This window comes from Panulirus ornatus, chromosome 30 (genome assembly GCF_036320965.1).
Source record: "Panulirus ornatus isolate Po-2019 chromosome 30, ASM3632096v1, whole genome shotgun sequence".
NCBI classification, from domain to species: Eukaryota; Metazoa; Arthropoda; class Malacostraca; order Decapoda; family Palinuridae; genus Panulirus; species Panulirus ornatus.
In genome coordinates this window covers 4,715,001-4,741,922 of record NC_092253.1, presented here as the reverse complement: position 1 = coordinate 4,741,922, position 26,922 = coordinate 4,715,001, and the positions used below count along the sequence as shown (strand labels likewise).

Genomic DNA, 26,922 nt, shown 5'->3' with positions numbered 1-26,922 from the left:
ATATATATTTTTTTTATATATATATATATATATATATATATATATATATATATATATATATATATATATATATATATGTGTATATAAATGAACGAAACCAAAGAAAAAATATAATAGCTCTTTCAATTATGCAGGAGTGTGTGTACCGTCATCGTAAACCCGTCTAAGCACTTAAGACCCCCAGAATGAAAACATAAAACACAAATACTCCCTAAAAAATAAAGGCCCCCAAAAAAACTCATCTTAAAAAACATATTCATCTTAACCTCAAGTCTCAAAAAATCTGAAGGTTTCTTTTTTTTTAACCAAAAAACTGAAGTCAAAAGAAAAAAAAAAAAGGAAAAGTCTTCCCCCAAGACTAATTTTCTTCCCAGCATCAGAAAATGGGGTCCCGCATCAAAGTGGCGCCTAAGAATGACGTTGGCGGGAACTAAAAGCTGCCATGAATGACACACGGAGTTCAGAGACTGTCAGGAGTTGTTGTCGAGAACCCGACTCTGCAATGCTACCACCCGGGGAGGAGCAAGACGCAGCAAGTATGCAGGAAGGCTTGAATTTATTGAGGGTGACTTGGGTGGGAGGGAGGGAGGAAGGAGGGATGGAGGGAGGGAGGGTAGAGAGAGAGAGAGAGAGAGAGAGAGAGAGAGAGAGAGAGAGAGAGAGAGAGAGAGAGAGAGAGGAAGAGAGAGAGAGAGAGGGGAGGGTTATGTTTGGTGGGGATGGTGCGGGGTGTGTGTGTGTGTGTGTGTGTGTGTGTGAGCGTAGATGGGGAGTTGGGTGTGGGAAAAGGAAGGAATTCTATACGTGGGGGGCGTGTGGGGTGTGGGGAAAGAGGAAGGAATTATTACATATGGGAGGGTTTTATGGGGTTGGGGATGTACAGAAAAAGAAAAATTTTGCGAAGGGGTTTTTAAATTTGGTGGAGGAAGACCTCGGAAGGGTATGTTTGCTGGGGAAGTTAGACAAACCAGAATACTGCAAGGGAGTCTAACTCTGGTGGTGGCGGTGGTGGTGAGGGAAAGGACTTCTACCTGGGTTTGTGTTCGCTGGGAATTCTAAGAACAAATTCTGAGATGCTTAACTCTAGTGGGAAACGGAGAAGCAATTTTTTGCAGAGGAGAGAGTTTTTTTGTTTGTGGAATGTACGAAAGGAATATTGGAAGTTTGCGATTCGTGGTGTTGTAAAGCAATGATTCTGCGAGATAGGAATGGGAATGGGAGATATGGGGAAGGAATCTTACAGGGTTGGGTTTTATATCTTAGTGAAGAATGTGAAGGAATTATACAGGGTTGGGGCTTTGATTTATACTCTGGACGTGGAAAAGAACTTCTTCAGGGGGTTTATATAAAGAAACATGTAAAAGAAGGACTTTTATGGTATAAGAGAGGTGGATGCAGGGAGCAACATGCCTGAAGACGGCAGCTAATGCACACAAACCAACATGAATCAAGGAAGTTGTATGACAAAGATCGTCAAAGAGATGGGAACTCACGAGTGTAAAACTCCCTACACTCGTACAGCATTTAATGATCCATTTACAATCACCTCAGGACTAATGTCCATGAAAGAGACCTGTTGTTACCCATGACCTTTCTTAGGGTTCCTGCAGAAGAAGACTGCGTTATCTCCGGCAGCAGGGAAATGTACACCCCTTTAGAACGAGAAAGTCTTTGGACGAAACCTGTACTTCCTATGATGCAGTCTCGCCAAGGTGTAACTTTTCACTCGCCGTGCAACCACAAGCAGGCGGAATCCGGTAACACTCTCTCTCTCTCTCTCTCTCTCTCTCCAGTACAGTAGAAATACGGTCAACACATACGGGTATAAAGCTACCTCCCCGTGCAGTATCACAAGGCAGGATGCCACAGTACCCACCTCTGTAATCCAAGTTCTTGACGTAGACATTGATGATCATGTACCCCGCCTTGCATGACGCCTCGATGTTGGGCGTGAAGTCTTCGTCCACAGACTGGCATACCACCTGCGAGGAGACACAGAGGGAAAAGGGGGGTTATTATTTCAATGGCTGATCTTAATGAGGAGAAATAGAAAGGATGAACTGTAGGTGTAGATGGAAGGCAATAGAGAGAAATAAATGTATAGTCTGAAGGGAAGAAGAGGGAGATTAGAGGTCAAAGAGGAGAGAGAGAGAGAAGGGGAAAAAAAAGGGGGGTGATGAATGGATGATGTAAGAGGTGGAAGGATGGAAGATCTAAGGGTGATGAAATTTGCAAGACCCATGCCATGGATGAAGGAGCAACAAAATGAGTCAATGCGATCACGAGAAAGAGCACTCTCTCTCTCTCTCTCTCTCTCTCTCTCTCTCTCTCTCTCTCTCTCTCTCTCTCTCTCTCTCTCTTTCTCATCACTCCTTCCTCCTCTCCCTCCCTTCCTCCCTCCCTCCCTCCCTCCTGCTTTAAATTATGAACCCAGCACCTCAAAGCCCTATAATGTAAATTTAAACTCTTCCAACCAATTTCCAATTAACCATCTCGAGAGTACGCAAATTATGAGTATAATTACAAGGTTGGGGGGGGGGGAGGCACGGGTGCGGGGGAGGGAGGGGTGTGAGTGTGTGTGTGTGAGTTCCACATGGCTGGTGAGCTGAGCAATGGCCTCCAAGAAGCCTGACTCCCTCCCTACCCGGCCACTCGCTAGTGGTAAATGGCCACCTTGATAGAGCGAGCGTGTGAGTGTAAAACTCCAGCTTAGTTAAGGGAGATTAAAGACTGCGACTCTCCCTTTACTGGTTTCAGGAGATGCGTCCAGCATCTTGGGAGGTGAATTTCGACGCCTCGAACACAGGTACGACCCTTGGATATGACGACGAGACCTTTGACCTGACCATGATGGGTCAGGTCAATAAACCCCCGTAGCTAGGTCATTGCATGCCGGGTGTCTTACGCTACAGCTAGACGGAAGCATAATGAGGCTAATGGACCAGTCATTCACTGCTAACAATAGGTCGGGTTCAGAACTTGAATGACGACTGCTGACGATGGTTAGAGGTCAGGTCAAGCCCTTAACGTCGGGTGCTGGTGATATTCAAAGACCAGAGTCTTAATCATACTCAGAAGTCTTCATAAAGCTTAGTAAGGGCTGGTGGTACGTAGAGGTCACGCCCTTAAAGTCAAGGGTTGGCTGTATTTAGAAGTCATAGTCTTAAAGTAAAGGGTTGAATATAAAGAGGTCACACATCTTTAAACCCAAAGGCTGCTAGTACTCAGGGGTCACGCGATGAATAGAGGTCAAAGCCCTTAAATCTTGAGGTCTGGAGGTGTACATAGTGGTAAGTGCAAGAAACGAACACGTGCAAGAAAACACACAAATATGTACACGTAAACACAGACACGTGCAACGGAAGACGGACGAAGAGGAGAGATAGAGAGAGAGAGAGAGAGAGAGAGAGAGAGAGAGAGAGAGAGAGAGAGAGAGAGAGGGGTGCGTAAGACGCATTCGCGCCCGTGTTGGCCACCGCGGAGTAGGGTCTCCCCCCCTTTTTTTTTTTTTGGCGGATCGCACGAAATCGACCTCGGCGGATGGGATTCGAAGCCTTCCCCTGGGAAGAGGAGGCGAATGGGCTTCGGTTTATGGGACACATTTACCGCCAACTATCTCCCCTCTCCTCAGTAAAAAAGGCTACCCACTGACATTTGTAAGGAATTCCCTTCGAGGATGCTGGATTATAAGCTCCATGTAAACTCCCCTTGAGAGGATGGAAGAGCAAGAAGGTGCAAAGACAGGAGGAAGGACGCTTTTTCCACTCCTCGAAAGAGAAAGTCTCGAGAGTGGAAAAAGTAAACATTTTTTTTCCGTGGGGAATTATACTTTCACTTCTGTTTCTACTTAAGGGTTTTCGAGAGGCGGTGGTCTAGGGTGGGGGGTGTGTCAGTGAGGAGAAAATATGAGGTGAATTTTGTGTACATTTATTTTTTTCTTTGGTTAGGTTAGGTTAGGTTAGGTTAGGTTAGGTTAGGTTAGGTTAGGTCAGGTTAGGTTAGGGTTGCTTAGGTTAGGGTTGGTTAGGTTAGGTTAGGTTAGGTTAGGTTAGGTTTGGTTAGGGTTGGTTTGACGACAAGAAAAACACAAAAACACAAGGCGACAAGAGACAGTCTGCGAAGCCACTCCAGTCCGGGAAGTAATGTTTGGAAGCACCCTGGCCAATCAGAACCTTGATATAATCCATACGGCCAATCACATCTACGTTAAAAGAGAGAGAGAGAGAGATATATGTCAACCAATCACAGTCGATGGAGGAACTTGACAACCAATTACAACCAGGAAAGACATACGAAGCCAGTCAGAGAAAAGATGGAAACACACCGGGCCAATCAAAGACCAGAGAGATGTCAAGAGTGCAGCCAATGAGAACCCATCTTGAGACAGAGAACCAATCACAGAACAGAATGAAACGAAACAGAGCAGTCAATGAGAACCCATATTGAAACAGACAACCAATCACAGATAAGAATGAAAGGATACAGATGGCCAATTAGAGCAGATGACGAATTGAAACTACCAATCTTACCATAGCTAACCATCAACCCTATAGACCGTTCGGAGCCTCAAAGTAAATTGGACTAACGACCTTATTAGCCGCGTAAGATGTTGACTTCAAAACCATATAAAGTTACTACTTAAATGCTCTTTAGGTATTGATTTAAAGGGATACGTTTTTTCTTAAGTATTTTGGGGCTTACAAAATCTGGACAGGGGGCTTCTTAACTCGCCCTCATTTCTCTCTCTCTCTCTCTCTCTCTCTCTCTCTCTCTCTCTCTCTCTCTCTCTCTCTCTCTCTCTCTCCCTCTCTCTCTCTCCCTGTCTAGTATCCCAGCAGCCTGAGCTGCGAGTCAGGAACAGACAGGCGAAAGATGCAGGACCATCAGTTTAGGGATCTGGCCACGCCAGCCTATATTAAGGAGAGAGAGAGAGAGAGAGAGAGAGAGAGAGAGAGAGAGAGAGAGAGAGAGAGAGAGAGAGAGAGACGTTCCATCTCTCCCTGCTTTCCCCTCCCACCTCCACTTGCCTCTTTGTTTCGAGAGATGGAGAGGCGAATTTAACTTCGCCTCAATATTTCATTTTTCATATATTACCACCAATATATATATATATATATATATATATATATATATATATATATATATATATATATATATATATATATATACACTTAACGAGACATTTTTTGGGGGGGGGTTCGTAAATTTTCAAAAAAATGAATACATTTCCTTTGGTTTAGATGTGAAGAGGGTTCGTTGTACGTTACATTCATCATCAAGAAAACTGTTCTTGACTTACGAAACTGATTTTCTATACCGTACTTCACTTTCTAACGAAAAATACACACACACACACACAAACACACACATATATATATATATATATATACATATATATATATATATATATATATATATATATATATATATATATGAAGTCGGTACACGTAGACACATATTTACTTCACATCATAAATCTAACAGCTGCCCACATATGAGAGGTTAAATATGATATATTTACATAAAACAGGACTTGAAAATTCTCAGGTCATTTGAGGTCATATCTTTTATAACCTTTCCCGGTAGAAAGTCAACTATTTCCTTTTTTTTTCCTTTATTTTTCATAAATATAACATTTTTTCCCTTCACCCTCTTCATCTCGGGTTTTTTTCTGTACCTCTTGGGGATAAATCTCACATTTCTTATCCCTTATGGATAAATCTTTTATTTTTTGCCCTTTATGAATAAATCTTTTACCTTTTTATCCCTTATGGATAAATTTTTTTATTTCTTGTACCTCCTATATGGAGAACTTACATATTTCTCGTGTTATACCTATAACACATCACTCGTAGAGAGCGAAAGAGATTTCTTCAATATATACAGTTTGTCTCATTCAGGGCTTCCTTATAATATCATTACGAATACCTAATCCCTTATGACTTGTTGCTTAAGCTGGGCTTTTGACCTGATCGCCCTCCACGGTCATATAAGGTGTCCAGATCGTTACCAACACCTTCTGAAGAGTGTTCAACACCTTTTCCAGGTACCAAGCAGACCCCCTTTTCTACGTGTTAATTACGATTCCAGGAACACACACACACACACACACACACTCAGAATGTATTCGGTTCTCGCCCTGTAAGAGAAATTTGCGAGACTATATATAGAAATGTATGCAGAGGAAAAGGATCATTTTCTCTAATAGAACTTGCATGATACAAGATTCAAATTCCAGGATATACAGAATATGCTGCCTGACATAAATTGCAGGAAAATCTATCGAGTGTAAGAATTCAAAAAATGAGCGTACGAGTCATATTCAAAAACCGTTCAATGCGTTTCCAGGGAAGAGAACCCGCTTAGAAAATGGGCATTGGGTGTGGGATGTCTAAATTACCCATTAAATGACTGTACCATTCCTCCTCCACTCTCATTCCCCTTCACCCCCACTTGACCATTCCTCCATCCCATTCCCCTCCAATCCACCAGAACACCCTGAGGTGTTAGTCATTATGAGGTCGGTTCCATTCCCCATATAACAAGACTAATTGCTCTTATTACGCCAGGAAATGGAATCACCAGCGAGGAAGGGGGGAGTGATAAGGAAGGTGGGAGAGGGTTTACCAAGTATCTAAAGCAACCTGGAGTGAATTAGGGATTTTCTTTGTCATTTACTCTAGTAAGGGTTGGGTTCTGAATCAGTCTTGTCTATGGCTTTCAAACCTTACCTATTCTCTCTCTCTCTCTCTCTCTCTCTCTCTCTCTCTCTCTCTCTCTCTCTCTCTCTCTCTCTCTCTCGTGTTTGCATACGGACGTGCATCGAATATACATATGCGTCTCTTCTCTCCTCCTCCCCCCCCACATTCATTATGATTTTTTTTCCTTGTCTTCCTCTTTGCTACATTTACTTTTTCTTCTACTTCCAGTCATGAACAGGCTTCCGTTAGATATCCTAATTCTTTTCTTTTCTAATTTGTTCTTCCTTTAAGTTCTATCTTATATTCTATTTCTTACCTTAGATACATTTGAGAATATATACAAGAGTATCCCAAGCAAAGTCCTTTTTCCTTGTCTCCTGACGTCCCATTTTCTTTCACCCCAAACTCGCCTAGATGACTTATCTGCTCTCTCTCTCTCTCTCTCTCTCTCTCTCTCTCTCCAGTGAAAAGATGTATAATGTTGGTTTAGTGATGTGTGAGTGTGTGTGTGTGTGTGTGTGTGTGTGTGTGTGTGTGTGTGTGTGTGAGTAATTTCCTACCTCATGCGTTTGTCTTCCCCAGCCTCATCATACACACAGATAAACATACAGACACACAAACACACACACAAAAATATATACACACATTCTTGGACTGGCGGAAAGCCTTTGATGCTGTACCTCTGGGAAGACTGATGATGAAGGTAAACATCCAGGATAGAGAGAGGGGGAAAGGATTACCTGCCACCTTATGGGGAGGGAACAGACAACATATGTAAGGGGGGTGGGGAGCCATCCCAAACTGGGTTAGGGGTGACAAGTGGGGTTCCTCAAGGACTCGGTGCTGGGACCATTACTGTTCCTCGGTCTTTTGTAAATCCTTTGGCAATCGGAGTGGCCATGTAGCCTGCATATGTTTGCTGATGATGACGAAATCGTGAAAGAAACGCGGCGAGGTAAAAGCAACTTCAGAATAACACAAAAGAGACTTAGACAAATAAGAACAATTGCAGTGGTGCTTGGACAGGTGACTTATCAAGTCTCAACCCTGGGAAAAGAAATGGAGAATCATGAAGGTGGGAATGGATGTACATAGACCGGAAAGAGACTACTATAGACTCTATAGTATAGAGGAGGTAACATACGTCATCCAGGCTAACAGGGTGTTAGGAGTCTCACTCATGCTGAGCCTGGTCACCAGGCCATAGCATGTAGAAAGCATACCTTCAGCCACGGAGCTTGCGAACTCGCGACACAAGCTGAGGTGAGAGGAAACAAAAGCAACAACCTCAACCTCTTGGAAAGTTTGAACAGAAAAACAAGAGGAAACACAAAATAAGAAAAGAAGGATACAGTCAGGCGTCCAGTAGCGAGAGGGGGGGGGGAGGTGTAAAACTCCCTCCTCCCACCTTCCCCCTCCTCAATGCACAAATAGGCAATAAAACACACAAACACAGACACACACACACACACACACACACACACACACACACACGTCCGAGAGAGAGACCTTATAGCCACAACACCTCCCATCAACCACCCTCCCCCCCATTCCAAGCCCCATATCCCCACCAGCCTCCTCCCCCTCCAGGGGATGGTGGAGTAGCGGGTGGGGGGTGGGGGGGACGAGAGTATTTGGGGGGGGGGGGGACTAGGCCCTAAGGGAGCACTTTGGCCTTCCTGCGGTGCGCCAGAATGTCAACAACGGCCTAGCAGGAATTAGGATAAACCCGTTTGCTGTTTGTGGTCGCGCTGGTTTACCTTTTGTTAGCTGCTGCTGCTGCCTGGCGCTCTGTGGGGGGGGTAGAGGGGGAGGGATGGGGGGGGTGTTTCGGGTTCGAACCGGGGTTGGCTTGGTGTTTAGCTAGCGTAGCTAAATCCGGTGAGCCAGTGAGTGTGTTTGTGTGAGTGTGTGTGTGTGTGTGTGTGTGTGTGTGTGTCTGTGTGTGTGTGTGTGTGTGTGTGTGTGTGTGTGTGTGTGTGTGTGTGTGTGTGTGTTTCGGTGGCAGGGGAAATAGATGCATGCGAGTGTCAATATATGTGAGCTTTTATATTCTAACAACATATGTAAGTACGCCTATTCTAACAACGTATGTAAGTACGCCATTTCTACAATCTAAACTTACCTCCCCGTTAAGTAAGCTATATCTACAATCAAAGCTATAACCTCCCCGTTAAGTAAGCTATATCTACAATCAAAGCTATAACCTCCCCGTTAAGTAAGCTATATCTACAATCAAAGCTATAACCTCCCCGTTAAGAAGATGGGAAGAAAAAGAAGACAATTAAAGCGAGGATGGGGTGAAAATGTGGTGGCTGGGGAGGAATGAATGAAAGGAGAGAGAGAGAGAGAGAGAGAGAGAGAGAGAGAGAGAGAGAGAGAGAGAGAGAGAGAGAGAGATCCCACCCCCTCCACCATACATACACCATTCCCCATCTTCTCCCCCTCTTTAAACCCCCTTAACAGTTCTCGCCCCGGGGGAAGGGGATGGGGAGAGAGAGAGGAGGCGTTGGGGGAGGATAGAATCTTGCTTTGTCCTCATTATGCAAAGTCCCCAGCCCAGGGGGAGATGGACAGAAGGCACAGTAATGCACTACTTTCTCAGGGGGTGCTTACTTCTTTTTATGGAGGTTACAACCTTTTCTAAGGGGATTTGGTTTTCTTTAGAGGATCACGTATTTAAGGGAGTTGCCCTTTTTTTTCTAGGGGCTTATTTCTGGGGTTATATTTTCTTTTAATGTCGATATATACTAAATATCTGGCACGACCTGGCAACTACGAATAGTAAAAGGATTCGAACCCAGACACTTGCGCTTCCATCCAACTACAGCTACTAAAAGGATTCGAATCCAGACATTTGCGCTTCCATCCAACTACAGCTAGTAAAAGGATTCGAACCCAGACACTTCCGCTTCCATCCAACTACAGCTAGCAAAAGGATTCGAACCCAGACACTTACGCTCCCATCGGCTTAACCTCATTCGCCAAAATAGTCCCATCTGTCCCCTCCAGGGGAGGGAAGAAAGGGTCCAAGTGGGAAAGTCGAGGTGTCGAACTAGTGGGCCTCGTGAAACAAGTCAGCCAAACATAAACAAATGAATCAGACTGAAGGAAAATGGAAAAGAAAAAATGTTCCATGTAACATATCGCTCGACAGATTTTTTTTCCAAAACTGAAAGAAAAATAAAGAGATAGAAAGGAAAAATATGACAACAAGAATAGTAAAATCTGATTGGTTAAGCTAATCACAAAGCTAAAAAGCTAGACATACGACAGGTCGAAGTAGCTATAGCTATGCTAAAGCTAAACATACAAGCAGAAGGAGCTAAGCTATAACCTTGCTCAAAGAAAGTCTAGCTTGTCACACACACACACACACACACACACACACACACACACACACACACACACATTTCCGAAGCTATAGGCTTCGTTCACATAAATTTGACACTAAATACAGTAACACACATCTGGTCCGCCTGGCGAATCTCTCCCATAAATCCGGCTTTACATTCAAAGCTAAAATTCACGCGTAATTCACATATGCATCTGTTGGGACACACAAGAAAAATACAGAAATATGGGTTTGAAAAACGTACCGAAATTTATGCTTCAAAAAAAAATACATATGCCTCTGTGTGTGTGTGTGTGTGTGTGTGTGGGTGTGTGTGTGTGTGTGTGTGTGTGCGTAGCCATACATATTTTTTTTGGCATCAATATTGACTTAAATTCACTAAATAGTCTTAACTTCCTCCCCTTAAACCTGCTTCCCGCCCCCAACCACAGTCTCCCCATCCTCCCCCCACCACCAGACCACCAAGTGAAACCTCCCCCCTTTTGCACCACACCCCCCCACACCCCCACACCCCCACCCCCACACCCCCACCCCTGACGGGTGAACCCACTCCCCGCTAGCCAAACCCTGATCGATCCTCTCTGACTTATTTACCGCCAAGACGAAACATTTTTGAGAAGGTCAACTGCAGCGCGGCCTCGGGGAGATGATCAATGACGGCTCGGTATAGCGCCGCTCCCCACACCCCACCCCCGCGTGTCACCCACCATTACATGCATTAATCCATCAGCTACCATTCTTGGTAGGCTCTTAACCCCCTCACCCTCACTCTCCCGTCTTCCCTCCCTCTTCCATCGCTCCGTGGGTCTTCCGTCTCGCTAAATAAACGAGAGGGATCATTGGCCGGGCAGGGAAGGAAGGCTGACGAATTGGCCTGCTAATGGATCCTGGTAACTTGAGAGAGCGAATAGGATAACGCTGCCATCTAGCGGGTCAAAGTTGCGGTTGACACTGCCATCTGTTGGCTAGATGTGGCGTCGCCTCGACCAGGTACTGCGTCCTGCCATCTATTGGCCGAATAGAGTACTGTCATATGATGCTACTTCTCGTCTGCTGAGCCTGGATAACTCAATAAGCGGAGGGATATTGAGTTCGTAATACCATCGCTGATCGAATATACAAGTGACAGTGCCATCACATACGCTCATTTTCTCTCTAGTGCTGCCATCTGTTGGTTAGGAGACCGACTTCAAGCATGGAGGAATACACAGAAATACACACTGAAGCATTCCTTCCGCTGGCCTGACGTTCGTAGAGTCTTTCATGTCTGGATATAACTAAAAAAAACAAAGAAAATCTATCTTTTTTTTCTTTTCTTTTGTTCCAGTTTAACCGGTTCTTTGATAATGATGATTGTGGGACGCAACTCTCGCTAAATCGGGGGGAACTGGGAGTGCTATATTGAAGCATGTGTCGCTGACGTTGCTAAACAAAATCTGTTCCTCTCAAGGATATGACGTAGGCAAACATGCCCGTCTAACGAACTACTTTCTTTTTCTTTTTTCTTTGCTTCACGTCCTAAAGAAAAAAAAAAAAAGGTCGAAAATGCATGAAATGACTAAGGGTGGGGTTGTTCCGGGCTGGGCCCTTGAGAATCACCTGGTGCCTGACGAACTGTGAGACACCTAGTGGTTGCACCTGGAACCACAAGCGTCTGGGGGAATGTATGATCAGTTTCCTTCCCTTCTATAAAGCGGGGGGATCGATGAGGAGACACCTAGTGGCTGCACGTGGAACCACAAATGCCGGGAAGACTATACACCAGGTACCCATTCTCCCCACCAACCCCTTTCGTGAGGATGAACATCTGGGTGGACTGAGGATTTGCTTCCGTGACCAGGATTCGAACAGATGCAGGTCTGACGCCAGGCGCCCAGCCCTTCCATAAAACACAAGTCAGTAACGTCAACCACTATACCAAGGAGGTTTCCTCCCCATCTATAAAGCAAGCAGGTGACGAACTGGGAGGCATCTGGTGGCTGCACCTGGAACCACAAACGTTTAAGGAGAATATAAGATCTGGGTCCTTCCCCTCCATACAGCGAGGAGGACATCTACGCGCCCTCGTGGCACATAATCAAAATCTATTGCTCCATAACTAATTATATAATCCCCAGAGACCGTCCCCTACATGTAATTTAAAGAGGGTGTTACCAAACGCAAGACTTCCTTTCTCTCCACACACACACACACACACACACACACACACACACACACAGGAGAAGAGCCATTTTTGTTACTAGTACACCAACACTCGTCATCACAGTAATCGCTGCGCGCATCATCTACGCTCCCCCTCTAGCATAAGAGATTAAGAGATTCTTGAACAGCATCTCCGGAGATTCCTGGGGCAAGGGAATCAGGACCGTGTGGAATTCGGGGTAATACTGGACAATACTTGTGTTTTGTTCTGGGTGTATGGGGCGTCGAGATGGTTGCCAAAGGGCCCCTTAGGTCCGGATAAAGTGAATTAGGGTTTGGTTTCAATTTCTGTCGTGTTGTGGTGCGTGTGTGTGTGTGTGTGTGTGTGTGTGTGTGTGTGTGTGTGTGTGTGTGTGTAAAGGTCCAATCTCACGACCCTTGAACGTCATGTTTATATCCCCTGGGACATATCCTGGAGTGGCTCTTACATACCAACTATCTTCTTTCCTCCCCTCACAACTTTTCCTCTTGCTTGTGGGAGATTCTGTTGCTTATCTTTCCCTTTCCTCCCCACACAGACTTACAGTGGTGGTTGGCTATCAACATCTCCCGACCGTTAATATCAATCACACAACAAGTAATTAAAACAGAAACACTAGAATCCCTTACAAATGAAATAGAGAAATGTACGAGACGAATGGGATTATGAACTGTAAAGAGAATAATAATTTTTATGGCAACTGGGGATGCTAAAGAGAAAAAAGAGTTATTACATTTGTTCTTGCTAAGGTATAGAAAGATTCCAGTGGATGATTGGTTTCACGTTGATTTAGAACAAGGATCATGAGATCAGAACGTGTTCCATAGTAAGCAAAAGCTATGGAGTATCTTCTCCATCTGCAGCTTCGACAACGCCTTCTTCAGGAGACCAGTATCATCCTCCTGAAGAAGTCGTTGTTGCAACTGGAATATAGTAATGGATCTTGCTTATTAGTTCTCGATGATACCTATTTCCCGTTATGGTATTTGTCATGTATGATGCCCGGGAGAGGATCCTGCACAACATGGCAAGGTTGTGTAGTCAAAGCACCCGCCACTCTAGGCCTATGGGAAAGAGGTAATACAGACATATGGACAGGATAATCTGGAAACATCAAGGAAGAAAAAGAGATCACATTACAATACAGTAAAGTACAGAACTTTACTCCAGTGTTTTACTACAATAAAGATGATAAGACCCCGAACTCTCCCACCGACTCTGCATATGACAACCGATATTCACGTTTTCAGACACGGAGAGTCGGAAACATGATTGGAAACTCTTAAAAATTAAGCACGAATGTCCCCCATTTGTGTGAAATGGCACATAAACAAATGCAAATCTAATACGCCGAATTTTCCTGGGGGGTCATAGGCGAGCCGAATGTCCCGCAGTAAACAAACTCGTAATGTAATACTCCCAAATATCCTCGGCCTCCGTGCGCGGCAGATGGCGAGCTTCAATATCTCCAGATGATTTCATTTTTAGGATTCCCCGGAGCTGCCATCTCGCGTCCACTTGCCACTGAAACAGCCGGAGGTTACATTTCTACATAAGTTTTACGCACAACATCCCAGAGGGAGTTATGGGGCCGCCGTGTGGACGAAGCGAGAGAGGGAGTGAAGAGCGGCGCCTCGTCAGCGATATGGCCAGTTCGGGAGGGTTTAGCGCGTGAGGCCGTACGAGAAGCGCTCTGGGAGCGCCTCGGGGTGTTAGGAGTTCCACTGGACTTTTACCGCTGGTCTGGCCATACTCATGGTTCCAGTCGTGATATTCACTCCCTCTGGCTGGAGCAAGGGTGAGTTACTATACCTCCGAACTCATCTCTGACCTTACTCACGGTTGGGTAAATGTGTCCATATGCATCAGCACATTTCCTCATCCTTGCTCTGTTATCTTCTGACTTATTTTCTTTAAATCTTAGTTTCTCTAGTACTCACTGACTCATTTATGAACTTACTCACCGTTACTCTCCAGCTCTCTGGCTTCTCTGTGGACAACACCCACGTAAAGATGAATTTCGAGGAAGAGTATACACAGAAGGGAGAGGGTTGGCTGGGGAGTAAAGCTAAGCTTAGCCAGTTTTCTTCCTGATCCAACAAGTAATACACACAGAGAAACACACACACACACACACACACACACACACACACACACACACACACACACACACACATACACACACACACACACATATCCACTCAGCCTGGGGGGGAGGTTTGCATAGATAAGGCATAAAAACACGGACCCAGCAAACCATTCAAATACACACAGACACATACACCACACGTCAGAATACCTGTATATCTGTCTTCCATTTCCGGGCTGTTCCTACCACTGTCCCAACCCTTTCCTCCCCTCCTCCAACTATTCAAGGAAAAAAAGTAGAATAATCCCAATCAAGAAGTATCTGTGAGATGTCATGTACAAGAGAGACGTCTCTCTCTCTCTCTCTCTCTCTCTCTCTCTCTCTCTCTCTCTCTCTCTCTCTCTCTCTCTCTCTCTCTCTTTCTGTATCTATCTATCTATCTCATACTATCCAAGGAGCTCTTGCGTGTCGTAAAAAAAGTGAATAACAAGACGGGCGGGAGCGGCAAGGGATGATGAGGAGTGCACCAAGATATCCTCCTCTCCTCCTGTATTCAGAACTTCCCAAAAAGGTGGAACAGAGGGAGGAGCCAAACGAGGATTTTCTCCTCCCGAAATTCAGTCATCTTTTCATGAAGTTACCTCCCTAAGGTGGGAAAAGTAAGCAGTTAAGAGTCTCTTCGCTGTATATCAACTGACTATTATATTTCTTTCTTGTATCTCCCCTGATGATGTGATTATCACATGAAAGTGCACTTGGGAACTTATCGTCTTTCATTTCCCCGTGGACTCACAAGAATATATATATATATACATATATATATATATATATATATATATATATATATATATATATATATATATATATATATATACGTCTATGATGGCAGAACAGCACACTCACTCGACAATAACATTAAGGCTTACCTGAGCCGGTAGCTTTCCTGAGTAATATCCAGGTTAAGTCTCTCTCCCCTTCCCCTTGCCTCGTCCCCTTAGACACCACCCACCCCCACCCCTTTTAACTCCCCAGCCATGACTCCTGACCTCCCTACCACCAGCTGAGTCAGCCACGGTCGGATATGACAGGATATGAGGCTCACTGGATGATCCGGAATATCATGGCGAGTGAAAAAAAATTATATATATATATATATACAGGACTAATTCCAAGATGATTAGGAATCATTTAGATGAGGTAGGGAAATGCGGTGATGTGCTGGTATGTCCAGATGGTGGGAGGAAAAAGGGGAGACGAAAAGAAGGAGGAGGAGGAGGAGGAATAGGGAGAGGGAAGAGGGAATCAATATACAGTCAAACAGCCAGAGAGAGCTGCCAGTCAGGGAGATGAGACAGTCACTCATCAGACAGACATGAGCCAGTCAAACGGGTACCCCTAACACACCCCCACTCACCCCCTAAGCCGGTCAGATAAGGTTGGATGCAAACAGTCTCCAGTCGTCGTCATGCAGGTAAACAACCGAGGGAACGTAGTAGTACACAGGGAGGTAAACACAAACAACCCACCGGAAGCACGACTCTCGAGTCCCGGCGAAATTCGCGCCAAACTTTACCAAACTGGCGGGTAAATATAGCAACTGTGTTAACCTGCCCGAAGGCATACACCGAGGCTAACGCCGTGAGGGATATATACGATATTTTGGTCTCTCTGTAACTAGAATATAAGGACGTATTTACGATGTGTGTGTTTGGGATACTTACAGGAGTGAAGATATGGAACTTTAGTCTTAATGGTTAGGAGATATAAGGCTTTACGTACCGTGGTTTAATGTCAGATATTTTACAGAATTTCGGCCTCATTGTAACACTGTCATAAAGATGTTTATCGTATTATTTTGTACTCTACCCACCCGATGGGATCACATTATTAGATTTCGACCCTAACATAAGAGCACCATAAGACTGTTTTCATTGTACTTATACAAAGTGCCTAGAGACAATATTGAGGTAAGGGGTTTTTAATCTTCCGTGTTTGTGACATAAAGCCGAGTTTCTGATGGAATGACTTTCGCCACTTGTACTCTTGATGGGTAATAAAGCTTTATGTATAAAGGTCGTAAGGGTTTATGCATCTTGCTCGACCTGGTGGAGATTAGGCCCTTCACGCCCTGGCCTGGGCTCTCGACATTCTTCAAAGCGATTTTGAGTGACGTTCTCAAGGCCGACATTTATGTAGTGGCGACTGATGTCGACACCTTTGTGGGTTCTAACGGGTTACGAACCTTTACTGCAGCCGTGACTGACAATACGTAACACTGGTAACGAAGGCGCGATAGGCGATAGATAGGCAATGCCGCAGAGGGAGTCGCAATAGATTTTAAACACACGAATCACGGTCACAATAGACGGCAGGTAACGATGTCACAAAACACGATAGATAAAGCTGATAATGAAGTTACAACAGACGATAAATAACGCTTGTTATCGCAGCCACAACTGCACGAATGAACACATGTGAATGAAATGAAAGAATCGAAAAACAACTTCAGTGAAGATATTGAGAAAAAAAGAGAGAAAGAGAGATCTATGATCATTCAAGATTACTAAATGAACCCAAACTCAATCATGGGATAGTATGAAAGAACAAGAAAACCACATCGAGTAAAGACAAGCTATTGTTCCTAGCAAGTAAAACAAGAACAATACACTTCATCAAAACACACCTTCCAAGACACCAGAATTACACGTGTGCTGGTGTGTGTGTGTGTGTGTGTGTGTGTGTGTGTGTGTGTGTGTGTGTGTGTGTGTGTGTGTGTGTGTGTGTGTGTGTGTGTGTGTGTGTGTTTGGGGGGTGGTGGGGGAACGACTGCGTCTTGCCCACACCTCAAATAACATCGCCACTTCAGGTAAATATAAACTTTCTCATGACAGACTTTCCTTTCGCGTAATGAGGTAATGATGACCTCCTCTTCTTCTTCCGTTAACACCCGGTAATGTTCTCTTCCCTCGGCTGTGAAAGCTTAATTCCCGCGGCGACGAAAATCATCAAAGAAAAAAAAAAAGAAAAAAATAATTCCCCTGACCCACTTAGCTTGAATCAGTGTCTCCACCGGATCGTCCCTGCCTACCCTTAATCTTCCTTCCTTCCATCCCTCACCGTTCCGTTTTTTCATGTCCCTTTTCGCATCGTCTTCCATCCATCTCTCTCCCCATGAACAGGAGGCCTCCCATCCCCTCCTTGCTTGCTGTAGCCCTAAGGTTCTCTTGCTCTTATGAGTCCACCAACGTCCTCTCTTGAGTCTAGCATCTCGTGCTTCGCCAGGTATAATCATCTCAGAAGCCCATACCCATCAGCACCTCACCTCCTCAGGAACCCCCTCCTCCTACTCCTCCTTCACTCCTCCTTCGCTCCTCCATCAGTACAGGATCCTTTCATCTCCCCCTCGAAGAGGCCTCTAGATCCTGTCCATCATCACCTCTGAATCGCTTCAGTCGCCCTCCTTCCCTCGCCTCCCGCAGGATAATGTGTCCCCCCGTGCTCAGTACGCCCTCCCTCCCTTCCTCGCTTCCCTAAGGATACTCTATCCTCCCTGCCGTATCCCTCAGGACGCTAGCACTTCCTTGCCTCCCTCACAGAAATGCAGTCTTTTCATAGCCCGTCTTCCCTCTCTCCTAGGCAAGCACTACCTCCCGCCAAGCACTGTCCTAAAGCATTAGTGCGTCTCGTCCCTCAAGGAAGAACCAAAAGCCGCCTCCTCCTTCCTCCCCTTCCTCTGTTCTTTATAAGTCTTCCATCAAGCAGCTCTCTCTCTCTCTCTCTCTCTCTCTCTCTCTCTCTCTCTCTCTCTCTCTCTCTCTCTCTCTCTCTCTCTCTCCCTCCCACAGACCTTTAAATTCCTTCTTCCAGACGACCCCTCCTCCCTCCCTCCCCTCCTTCGTCCCTCCACCAACTCTTGTGTCTCTCTCCCTCCCCTTGAAACCCTACTTGCCTCCCAACTCATTACCTTCGTCAGCGGGCAGCAGAAGAAGCAACAGCAGGAGTGGGAGGAGAGGACGTCTCCACCTCATAGACGCTGATGCGGTCGTGGATAAGCCGTGAAATTAAATTTAAAACTCAATTTGGCCAGCTCATATACCATGGGGTAGGGACGCCCTTGGAGGGTCCTCGTGTCTGATGTCGACCTGGGGGCAACGAGCCTCAACACCTGTGTGCAAATGACTCTAACAGACAACCAGACACGGGAATTAGACAGGTGGTTCGTGGGAGGAAATGATAGCCACAGAGGAAACAGACAAACAAGGTCAGTGTATATATATCATAACTTTGCTGTTTCCCGCCTCAACAAGGTAGCATCTGGAAAAGATGAGTGAACCTTTGATGAAAAATTCCCTTTTAGTTCAGTCCTCTGTTCTCTGCTTTTTGAAAAGTATTAATACAGGAGAGGAAGATTATTCAGCTACCCCTTTCGCTCCTCGAGTGGCCTTCTACGACAAGCAGTTATCCTTCTCCCTCCTCCTCAGCGTAAAAAGAAATATATATATATATATATATATATATATATATATATATGTATATATATATATATATATATATATATATATATATATATATATATATATATATATATATATATATATATAGACAGTTGATATGAAAAAGGAAAGGAAGGAGTCAGACAGGTACAAGAGACCTAAAAGATGAAAAGCCTTGTCTAACAGACACGTTGTCAATGAGGCGCAACGGACTAGTAACCAGACAAGTGGTAGGGAAAGGCCTTGAGGCCACAGAGGCAGAAAAGAAACAAAACAAGTCTGCAGACAGGCTGAACAGATCGACGCAGTCAGGGACACAGTCAGGCGGTAGACCAACTGGTGAAACAGTCACTGAGGAAGAACAGTCACTGAGGAAGAACAGTTACTGAGCAGTCAGGAGTAGCAGAAAGAAGAGTTACCTCACCAAGTTCTCTCTCGGAATTCCGTGCGGGTAATACAGACAGGAGCCTTGTCCAAACCTTCTGGCACGTCCCACCTCAACAAAAAGAAGCTCTGAACACCAAGCGAAGGGAGGGTGGAGCGGGCGTGGACGCCCACCCATCGACGTTTGGCTGACGTCCCTCTGACATATCCCTCCCAGCTCGTAACCACACACCTCACCCTTACTGAGACGTCAGGGTAAAATATGTATTCCAGACAGGGAGAGTTTTCAGTGAGACGACACTGGGCTTCGAGTTTCTTCTTCCTGTCTATCTGGTCTGATGTAACTGACCGAGTTCTGCTGACCTTGTGAAGTCTGTTCGTTTTCCCTTCCACCAAGTCGAACCAGATTTTTCTACCAACGATCCACCGTTATCATCAGCTGTTTTTACTACACATAAACCAAGTGGCATACCTCCAGTTTTTACGAAGCACTGAGGAAAGTCGTATGGCAATTCGAGTGCTATATATCACATGGGGAAATTCCCTACATGCGCTGAAACAGTCCAGAATGAAATTTGGTCTGTCCAGGAAACATAAGATATAAAGAAATAGACATTCATTATAACTAACCATCTACATATAAAGAAATAGACATTCATTATAACTAACCATCTACATATAAAGAAATAGACATTCATTATAACTAAACATCTCGTAAGGCTGAATAAGAACCGTGGTCATGATCCATTCCTTTGATCCTGTAACTGTATCCTAGAGGGACGAAGTGTAATGGATATCAGGGCCATAAGTCTTATTTCCCTGTTTGGCCTAGTAACAGTAAAAGTGCGCTGTCAACCTGTTTCCCTATTTCCTCTCACAACGGTAAAAGTGCACCGTACGGCCATTTCCCTGTTTCCTCTCACTGTTCATGTTGTGAGCCGAAGGCTCCTGACACGCATCGCTTCCATACATCCCGAAAACTTTTAAGTAAGTCTGGCACAAGACTTAGTTGTACGTGTTGTCGTTTACCTGAACTATTGTCGTTTAAGTGGAAGTTATCTATTGTAAGTGGCGAAAATCTTGTCGTCCACGCGGAAGTTATATACCAGACGACTTATGTCATACAAGAGGAAAATACAGACAAAAAAATTGTTCGTCGCTCGGCTGAACTTCCTTCGCTGAAGAGGAAGTTCCACACTAATCGTTGTCGTTCGGCTTAACTTCGATCGTTGACGAGAAAGATACATACCAAGAGTCGCCGTTCGTCTGGACTCTTGTCGTTCAAGAGGAAGATGATACATGCCAAAAAAAAAAAGGGGGTCGTCGCTTGGCTGACCTTCTGTTGTTCAAGAGACAGACACGTATATAAAGAGTCGTCACTCATGACAAGTGTTGTCGTTCAAGTGGGAAACACACAACTATAAGCCTCGAACTGAAGCGGAAGCTACATAACAAGCCAACCAACCATTCCAAGTCTTGCGTTTACATTAACCAGAGATTTCTCCTTCGTCAGGTAATCTTTACTAATTCTAAATTTTTCTACTACTTTGGAGGCTCCAGCCCAGGACAAATCTTAGTCCACTAGGTCAAGACCAAGGCCTTGTATGAAATGTAGAGGTTAATGATAGGGAAAGAAGAGAGAGACAAAGTGGAAAGGATTTACGAATTTTAGAAGAAGTAGAAAAACCTGTCTTTTGAAAACATAGTGAAGGCAGAGGTACAAGCTGGTGTCAGTGGGTTTAACCTCATACCATAAGTCTGTACGAAACTTTATGCTTCGTATGGGATCCCATCCTTTCTTCTTGTTAACATGATGAAGACTTTCATCAGAAACCGACGTTTGAAGAGCTTGGGGAGTGAACTTTGTACATAGATACCAACACTATTGGTCTCTGTGACGTCCTGGCTCAAACTGGCGAGTCTAGACCCCTCTGGGGAGGAAGAGCCGAGGGCTAATTCCAGCCAATTTCCCGCCACTGGAGAGACTAAACTGCATTTTCAGGTGCCATTGTCTTCGCTGCAGGGGGTGTGTGGTGCGGTGGCGGACGCCTGGGCTCTAGAAAGTGGGGCGCTCTACTTCTGGGGATTATCTCTAAGTGTCCTCCTTGGTGATGGGGAGGCGAAGGGGTGAGGTGGGGGAGGCGGGTGTTTACTACTGGACGGGAGACTCTTGAACATTATTAAGGATTTCGCGACAAAAAAAAAGTTTCTCGCCAAAGTGTTCTTTTCGCCGGGGTTAAAAATCATATTATTTTTTTTATCATAACTGAATTATTTGGATGTGTTACTTATTTCTTTTTTTATATATAGATATGAGAGCCTCAGATTCTTATATTTTCTAGATCAAATATCTTATTCCTTTTCGTACTTCGTGTTTTCGCCATGAATAAATGTGTTTTCCCGAATATTTCTTATCATGATTTATCCCCCTCACCCACAGACTTTAGCCAACCACTGAATGAAGTAAAAAGAAAAAAAAGAAATACAGAGATTCAAAATACCGTAACTCTACCTCTACATAATCTACCCAAATTCTACAGGAGAGACTCCTCTTCGTGGGACTAGTTTTACCCGCGCAACAGCGTACTTCCCGCGCCTCCAACGAACCAAGAACAGAGTCCTCGCAAGGAAATTAAACTCCACCTTCCCATTGTCGGCTTGAACGAGACAATCATATCCGTCATGAGCTCACAGATCCTCTCCGCCGGCAGACGTGGGAAATTATCTGCTTATAAGACTAAAACACCCTCTTCCTCCTCCTCCTACTCCTCTTACTCCTCTTCCTAGGGGCACGCCGAGAGAAGATTAGAAAGTCAGAGGCGTGTGTGTAATCTTCCGCGCCATTCTGGGTCTGAAGCGAAGTGTTGGCCCAACGGGGATCCATTTAGTCTTAAAGTTTGTGATTTCTTTTTTTTTTTTGTTTTGTTTATTTTTCTGTCGGAAATTAGAAGTTATTCAACATCAGTTTGGAAAACTTGTTACAAATTAGCTGTCGTGTGTTGCTCTAACTTATAAAAGACGTAGTGTAGATGCCTCACGCCTATCTTTTTCTAACTCTTTCTCTCTTTTCAACGTAATTGGTAAGGACAGATGACAGAAGGGACCTGATGGGCTATGACCAGGTTATCGAATGGAGGACAAATGATATGTGTGTAGTACCCTTTTCATCTTTCCATCTTCTCCTCCTCCTCCCTCTTCATATTCTTCTCCTTCCTCCTCCTCCTCGTCCTCCTCCTCCTTCACTCTTCTTGTCTTCCCCTTCCTCTCTGCTCCTTCTATTGGGGTTGATACGCATCAGGAGGGCCTCTGCCTCATGATTGTGTTGCCATCTGGGAGTGTACAATCGCTTTTGTCTGCACACGCACTTGGGGTAGGTCAAAGCGATAGCCATCTACGAGAGAGAGAGAGAGAGAGAGGAGTGTGTTCTGAGTATGTGAGCATGTGTGAGCGTTTCTGGGAAGGAAGGAGTGGGAAGAGCTGTGTGTGTGTGTGTGTGTGTGTGTGTGTGTGTGTGTGTGTGTGTGTGTGTGTGTGTGTCGTGCCTGTGGGGTGAGCATTCGCTCCTCTGGGGGGTAGGGAAGGTAAAGGGAAGATCATCACCATCTCTCCCCAAACAACTCCTCCTTATCTCCATGGTGGCAGTGTCTCCACCTCTCTCTCCATACACCCAGGAAGAGCTCCATTTCGTAAGTCCCGCCTGACACAAAGTCCTGATCCCGCCCCCCTCTTATTACCCTAATATCTTTCTCCCTAGCCTTCATCTCCACCACAGACTCCCAACGCTCCCCGGGACCACACAGCCTCCCAACGCTCCCTGGGTCCACAGAGCTCCTCCAGCACTACCCAGGACCACAACAAAGACGCCAGAAGCACCGTAATTCCCCAACATTTATCTAATCTTGAAAGTCATTTTCTAAAACCTGAACAAACACTAACTGGAATGAGACAAAATATATATATATATATATATATATATATATATATATTTCTGTATGATTCCTGCTCACTAGGAAGTCCCGGTGTATGGAATGAAATCATTCCTTCGCCAGCAAGACACACCTGTTCCACGTTCCCCGTAATCAGATTTCCATCTAACTCCCGCTAATTCCTGCTGGCCCCCTGTTCACCACACGGAGTTTCTCACGACCTCCCTGCACCATCCAGTCAGTTTAGACTGCCTCTCCCAAGCTTATACCCACTCGTTACATTCATTTCCACTCGTTCTCTCCAACTCTCCCAACTTGCCATTCTACCCAATCATATTTCTCCTGTTTGTTGTTTCCCCATTTGTTTTTGACTGGGATATATATGTATATATCCCTTCAAACTCGTCCCCTAGTTATCATCACTGTATCTTTGTTTCAATATATGATTGTCCTCTCGTCTTCATCTTATCCCCTGTTATATTTTCCCCTTGCTAGAAGTACTTCTGGTGACCCTGCCACTCCCTCACCACTGATATATTCATCCCTGTCAGCCTACTTTCTACCCCTCATTATATAAACATTACGGTAGAGGCCCCCCCCCTCTCCTTCTCCTTCCTCCACCTCGAATCATAAGTGTGGAGACGGGAGGGAATTCCTGTGGAACGTGAGGAAAAAAAAGGTGTGGAGTGAAGAGGAATGGAAGGGAGGAGAGGTTTTGAAGGGAGGGAGGAAAGAAGGGAGTGTGAAGTGGAGGGAGGGGACGTGAAAGGCAGGAGGGAGGATGGAGAGAATGATAAGAGAAAGAGTGAGGGAGGGAGGGAGTGAAGGAATGTAGACGGAGGGAAGGAGTGTTGAGGGAAGGAAGGAGGGGCTGGGTCCTCAAAAGAGGCTGGTGGACACAGAAGGTTCGAAGGTCCCTAGAAAGGGTTACGTAGAGAAACGATGCGTAAACTGCCATTAATTACGTAGACGGTGGGACGGGAGAAAGGTGGTGTGTGTGTGGGGGGGGGGGTGGTGGTGGCAGGGGAATGAGTGGAGGGGGATAGTGGGGCGCGAGGTGGGCTGAGGGAGAGGAGGGGGAGGGGAATAGTTGGGTAGAGAGAGGGGGTTGAGGCCAGAGGAGGCTGAGTGTGTGTGTGTGTGTGTGTGTGTGTGTGTGTGTGTGTGTGTGTGTGTGTGTGTGTGTGTGTGTGCAACAACCATGGCCAAGGGGTGGAGGTAGTAGTGGGGGAAGGGGGGTGGGATGGGGGGAGTACTGGGAGAGGACTGAAGCACACGTTAGGTCACATTCGATGAAAGGTCAGGGGTGAGGGGTGAAATTCTCTCTCTCTCTCTCTCTCTCTCTCTCTCTCTCTCTCTCTCTCTCTCTCTCTCTCTCTCTCTCTCTCCATAACCTAAAAATTGTACTTCTCTTTTTTTTTGGTTCCCCCACACCAACGTATGCGAACGGATTGCTCCTAAATTGTTCCGTCTAAAAGAATCGACGTCTGTAAAGACTCAGTGAAAAATTGAGAGAGAAAGAGCAATACGGTACATAGCTGTACGTTATAACAAGACGTCCATAACGTTATAGAAAACGGGAATGATCCACTAGTCACGTGACTCGTTTTTCTATGTCCTTAAGCACGACTGTTCGGCCCTTAAGCACGACCCTTGAACACGGTGGTGTGGGCCTTAGGGTATATGATGGACTGGTCTTTGAACTTACCTCTTAAGGGTCAGGTCAGAGACCAGAACAACATGGCTCAAAGGTCTTATCCATCGTGTTCAAGGGTCGTACCTTCGTGCTCAAGGGTCGTATCGTCGTGCTCAAGGTCGTATCGTCGTGCTCAAGGGTCGCACTGTCGTGCTCAAGGGTCGTAACGTCGTACTCAAGGGTCGTATCGGGAAAACTCCACCTGAAGACTGTACACTGAGCTTCCTCCCTCACCTCCCACTGCTCCTGCTGGCGTAGTCTCGAACTATGGCTACACCTGGCGTGAAGTAGCCAGTCAAGGCTACAGACGAAGGTTAAAGAAGCCAACTCGGGAATACGGTGGCGTCAAGGTCGCCAATCCTTAGTATCGCAATGGCGAAAAAAAAATGTTGTGAGACGCAAGAGTTTTTTTTTTCTGTCTAGTAGCCAATCCAGGCAAGAGATGGCGTGAAGTGGCCAATCGTTAGCTAGTGTTGGCTAGAAATAGCCGAACGTTGACTAGTGTTGGCTAGAAATAGCCAAACGTTGACTAGTGTTGGCTAGAAATAGCCATACGTTAACTAATGTTGGCTAGAAATAGCCAAGGAAGACGTGGTAGCGCTAAGGAGCCATTACACATCAGAAACAATCCGAGGTGGTAGGTCAAGGCTGTGGGAAAAATAAAAAAGCCAATCACAAGTAAAATTGTGTCCTTAACCACCCCTCACCACCACCACCCACACCACACCACACCACACCACACCACACGCACCCTCTACATCGGCTCCTGGGATGGTATTCGTGATTTCCAGTATCACATGAAAATGCTTACAGGTTAAATATAAAGTGATTGTTACATTTCTATGTCTATTAGACAAGAATTTTGATGATTCCTCATTTATCTACAATGAGACAAATGATACATCAGCAAAGATTCATCGTAAATGCTATGAACAAAAGGCTTCGCTGAAGATATAAACTTAGGTTCGATCCCTCTTCCTTTAAGCTCTTTCATCTCCCCCTCCCTTTTCCCATTCCCTTACCATTCTCTAACCCTTACTAATCCTCCTCCTCCTCTTTCTTCCTTGATCTCCTCCTCCTCCTCCTCCTCCTCTTCCCTACGTATGCCTCTCTCATAAGCCAGAGAAGATCGAGGCAAAACAAAACACAAGTGATTAACGTATAGTGAGCGAGAGAGCCGCTTCAAGGGGCCCGGGTCTCAAACGAACCATAAACCGGTCTCAGAGGCTTCGGATCCCCTGGAGAACGAACCATAAACTGGGCTTCAGAGGCTTCGAGTCCTTTGAGAACCAAGAGATTTTTGTACAGCCTGAGGATGCTGAGTGATTTACATGCCAGGGATACGCAGCCTTGCAGGGATAAGCAATCTTGAAGATAACGAGGCGACTGATAACAGAGAGAGAGAGAGAGAGAGAGAGAGAGAGAGAGAGAGAGAGAGAGAGAGAGAGAGAGAGAGAAGGAGAGAGTGGGTAGGGAGGAGGAAGGAGAGGAAAGGGAGATGTGAGAGTCAAAGATGAGTGGAAGGCATAAATAAAGATATCCTTCAAGGGAGAAAAGATTCGGTCTGATGGGGGAATGTCGGTAACCCAGCACACACACACACACACACACACACACACACACACACACACACACGGTAGCACCACCTGTGCACATGGCAGAAGGTGGGTGTTTGTTTTTGTTTGCGAAAATGCGTTTCATATTTGGTATGGAAGCCATTATTACTTCACCTACGAACCGCTTTCTACGAAGACGTGTATAGTGTGAGTGCAGCCCCCAACACACACACGCGCTCTGCATGCATGTGCACCCCGTCAGCACACACACACACACACACACACACACACACACATACACAAGCAAACCAATTTCACCAACCTACCTCCAAGGGAACCTCAGGAAGATAAGGAAAAGAGAGAGAAATGAGATGCAGAAAGCATTCTTTTTGTTTTTGTTTTTTCTAAGGGAAGACATAACACGGAACCAAATCAAGGAAAGAGAGACAAAATAGAACCTAGTCAAGATGGGGGAAGAGAGAGAGAGAGAGAGAGAGAGAGAGAGAGAGAGAAAGAGAGAGAGAGAGAGAGAGAGAGAGA

General features: G+C 45.3%; 1 protein-coding gene across 1 annotated transcript in view; it reads right to left on the bottom strand.

Moving 5' to 3' along the window:
• Positions 1 to 26,922, bottom strand: part of LOC139758341 (uncharacterized) — a 277,842-nt gene that overhangs the window by 68,115 nt on the left and 182,805 nt on the right. Inside the window, exon 2 of the mRNA XM_071679630.1 lies at positions 1,877 to 1,982. Coding sequence (XP_071535731.1) covers positions 1,877 to 1,982 — 106 coding nt within the window. The remainder of the gene's footprint in view (positions 1 to 1,876; positions 1,983 to 26,922) is intronic.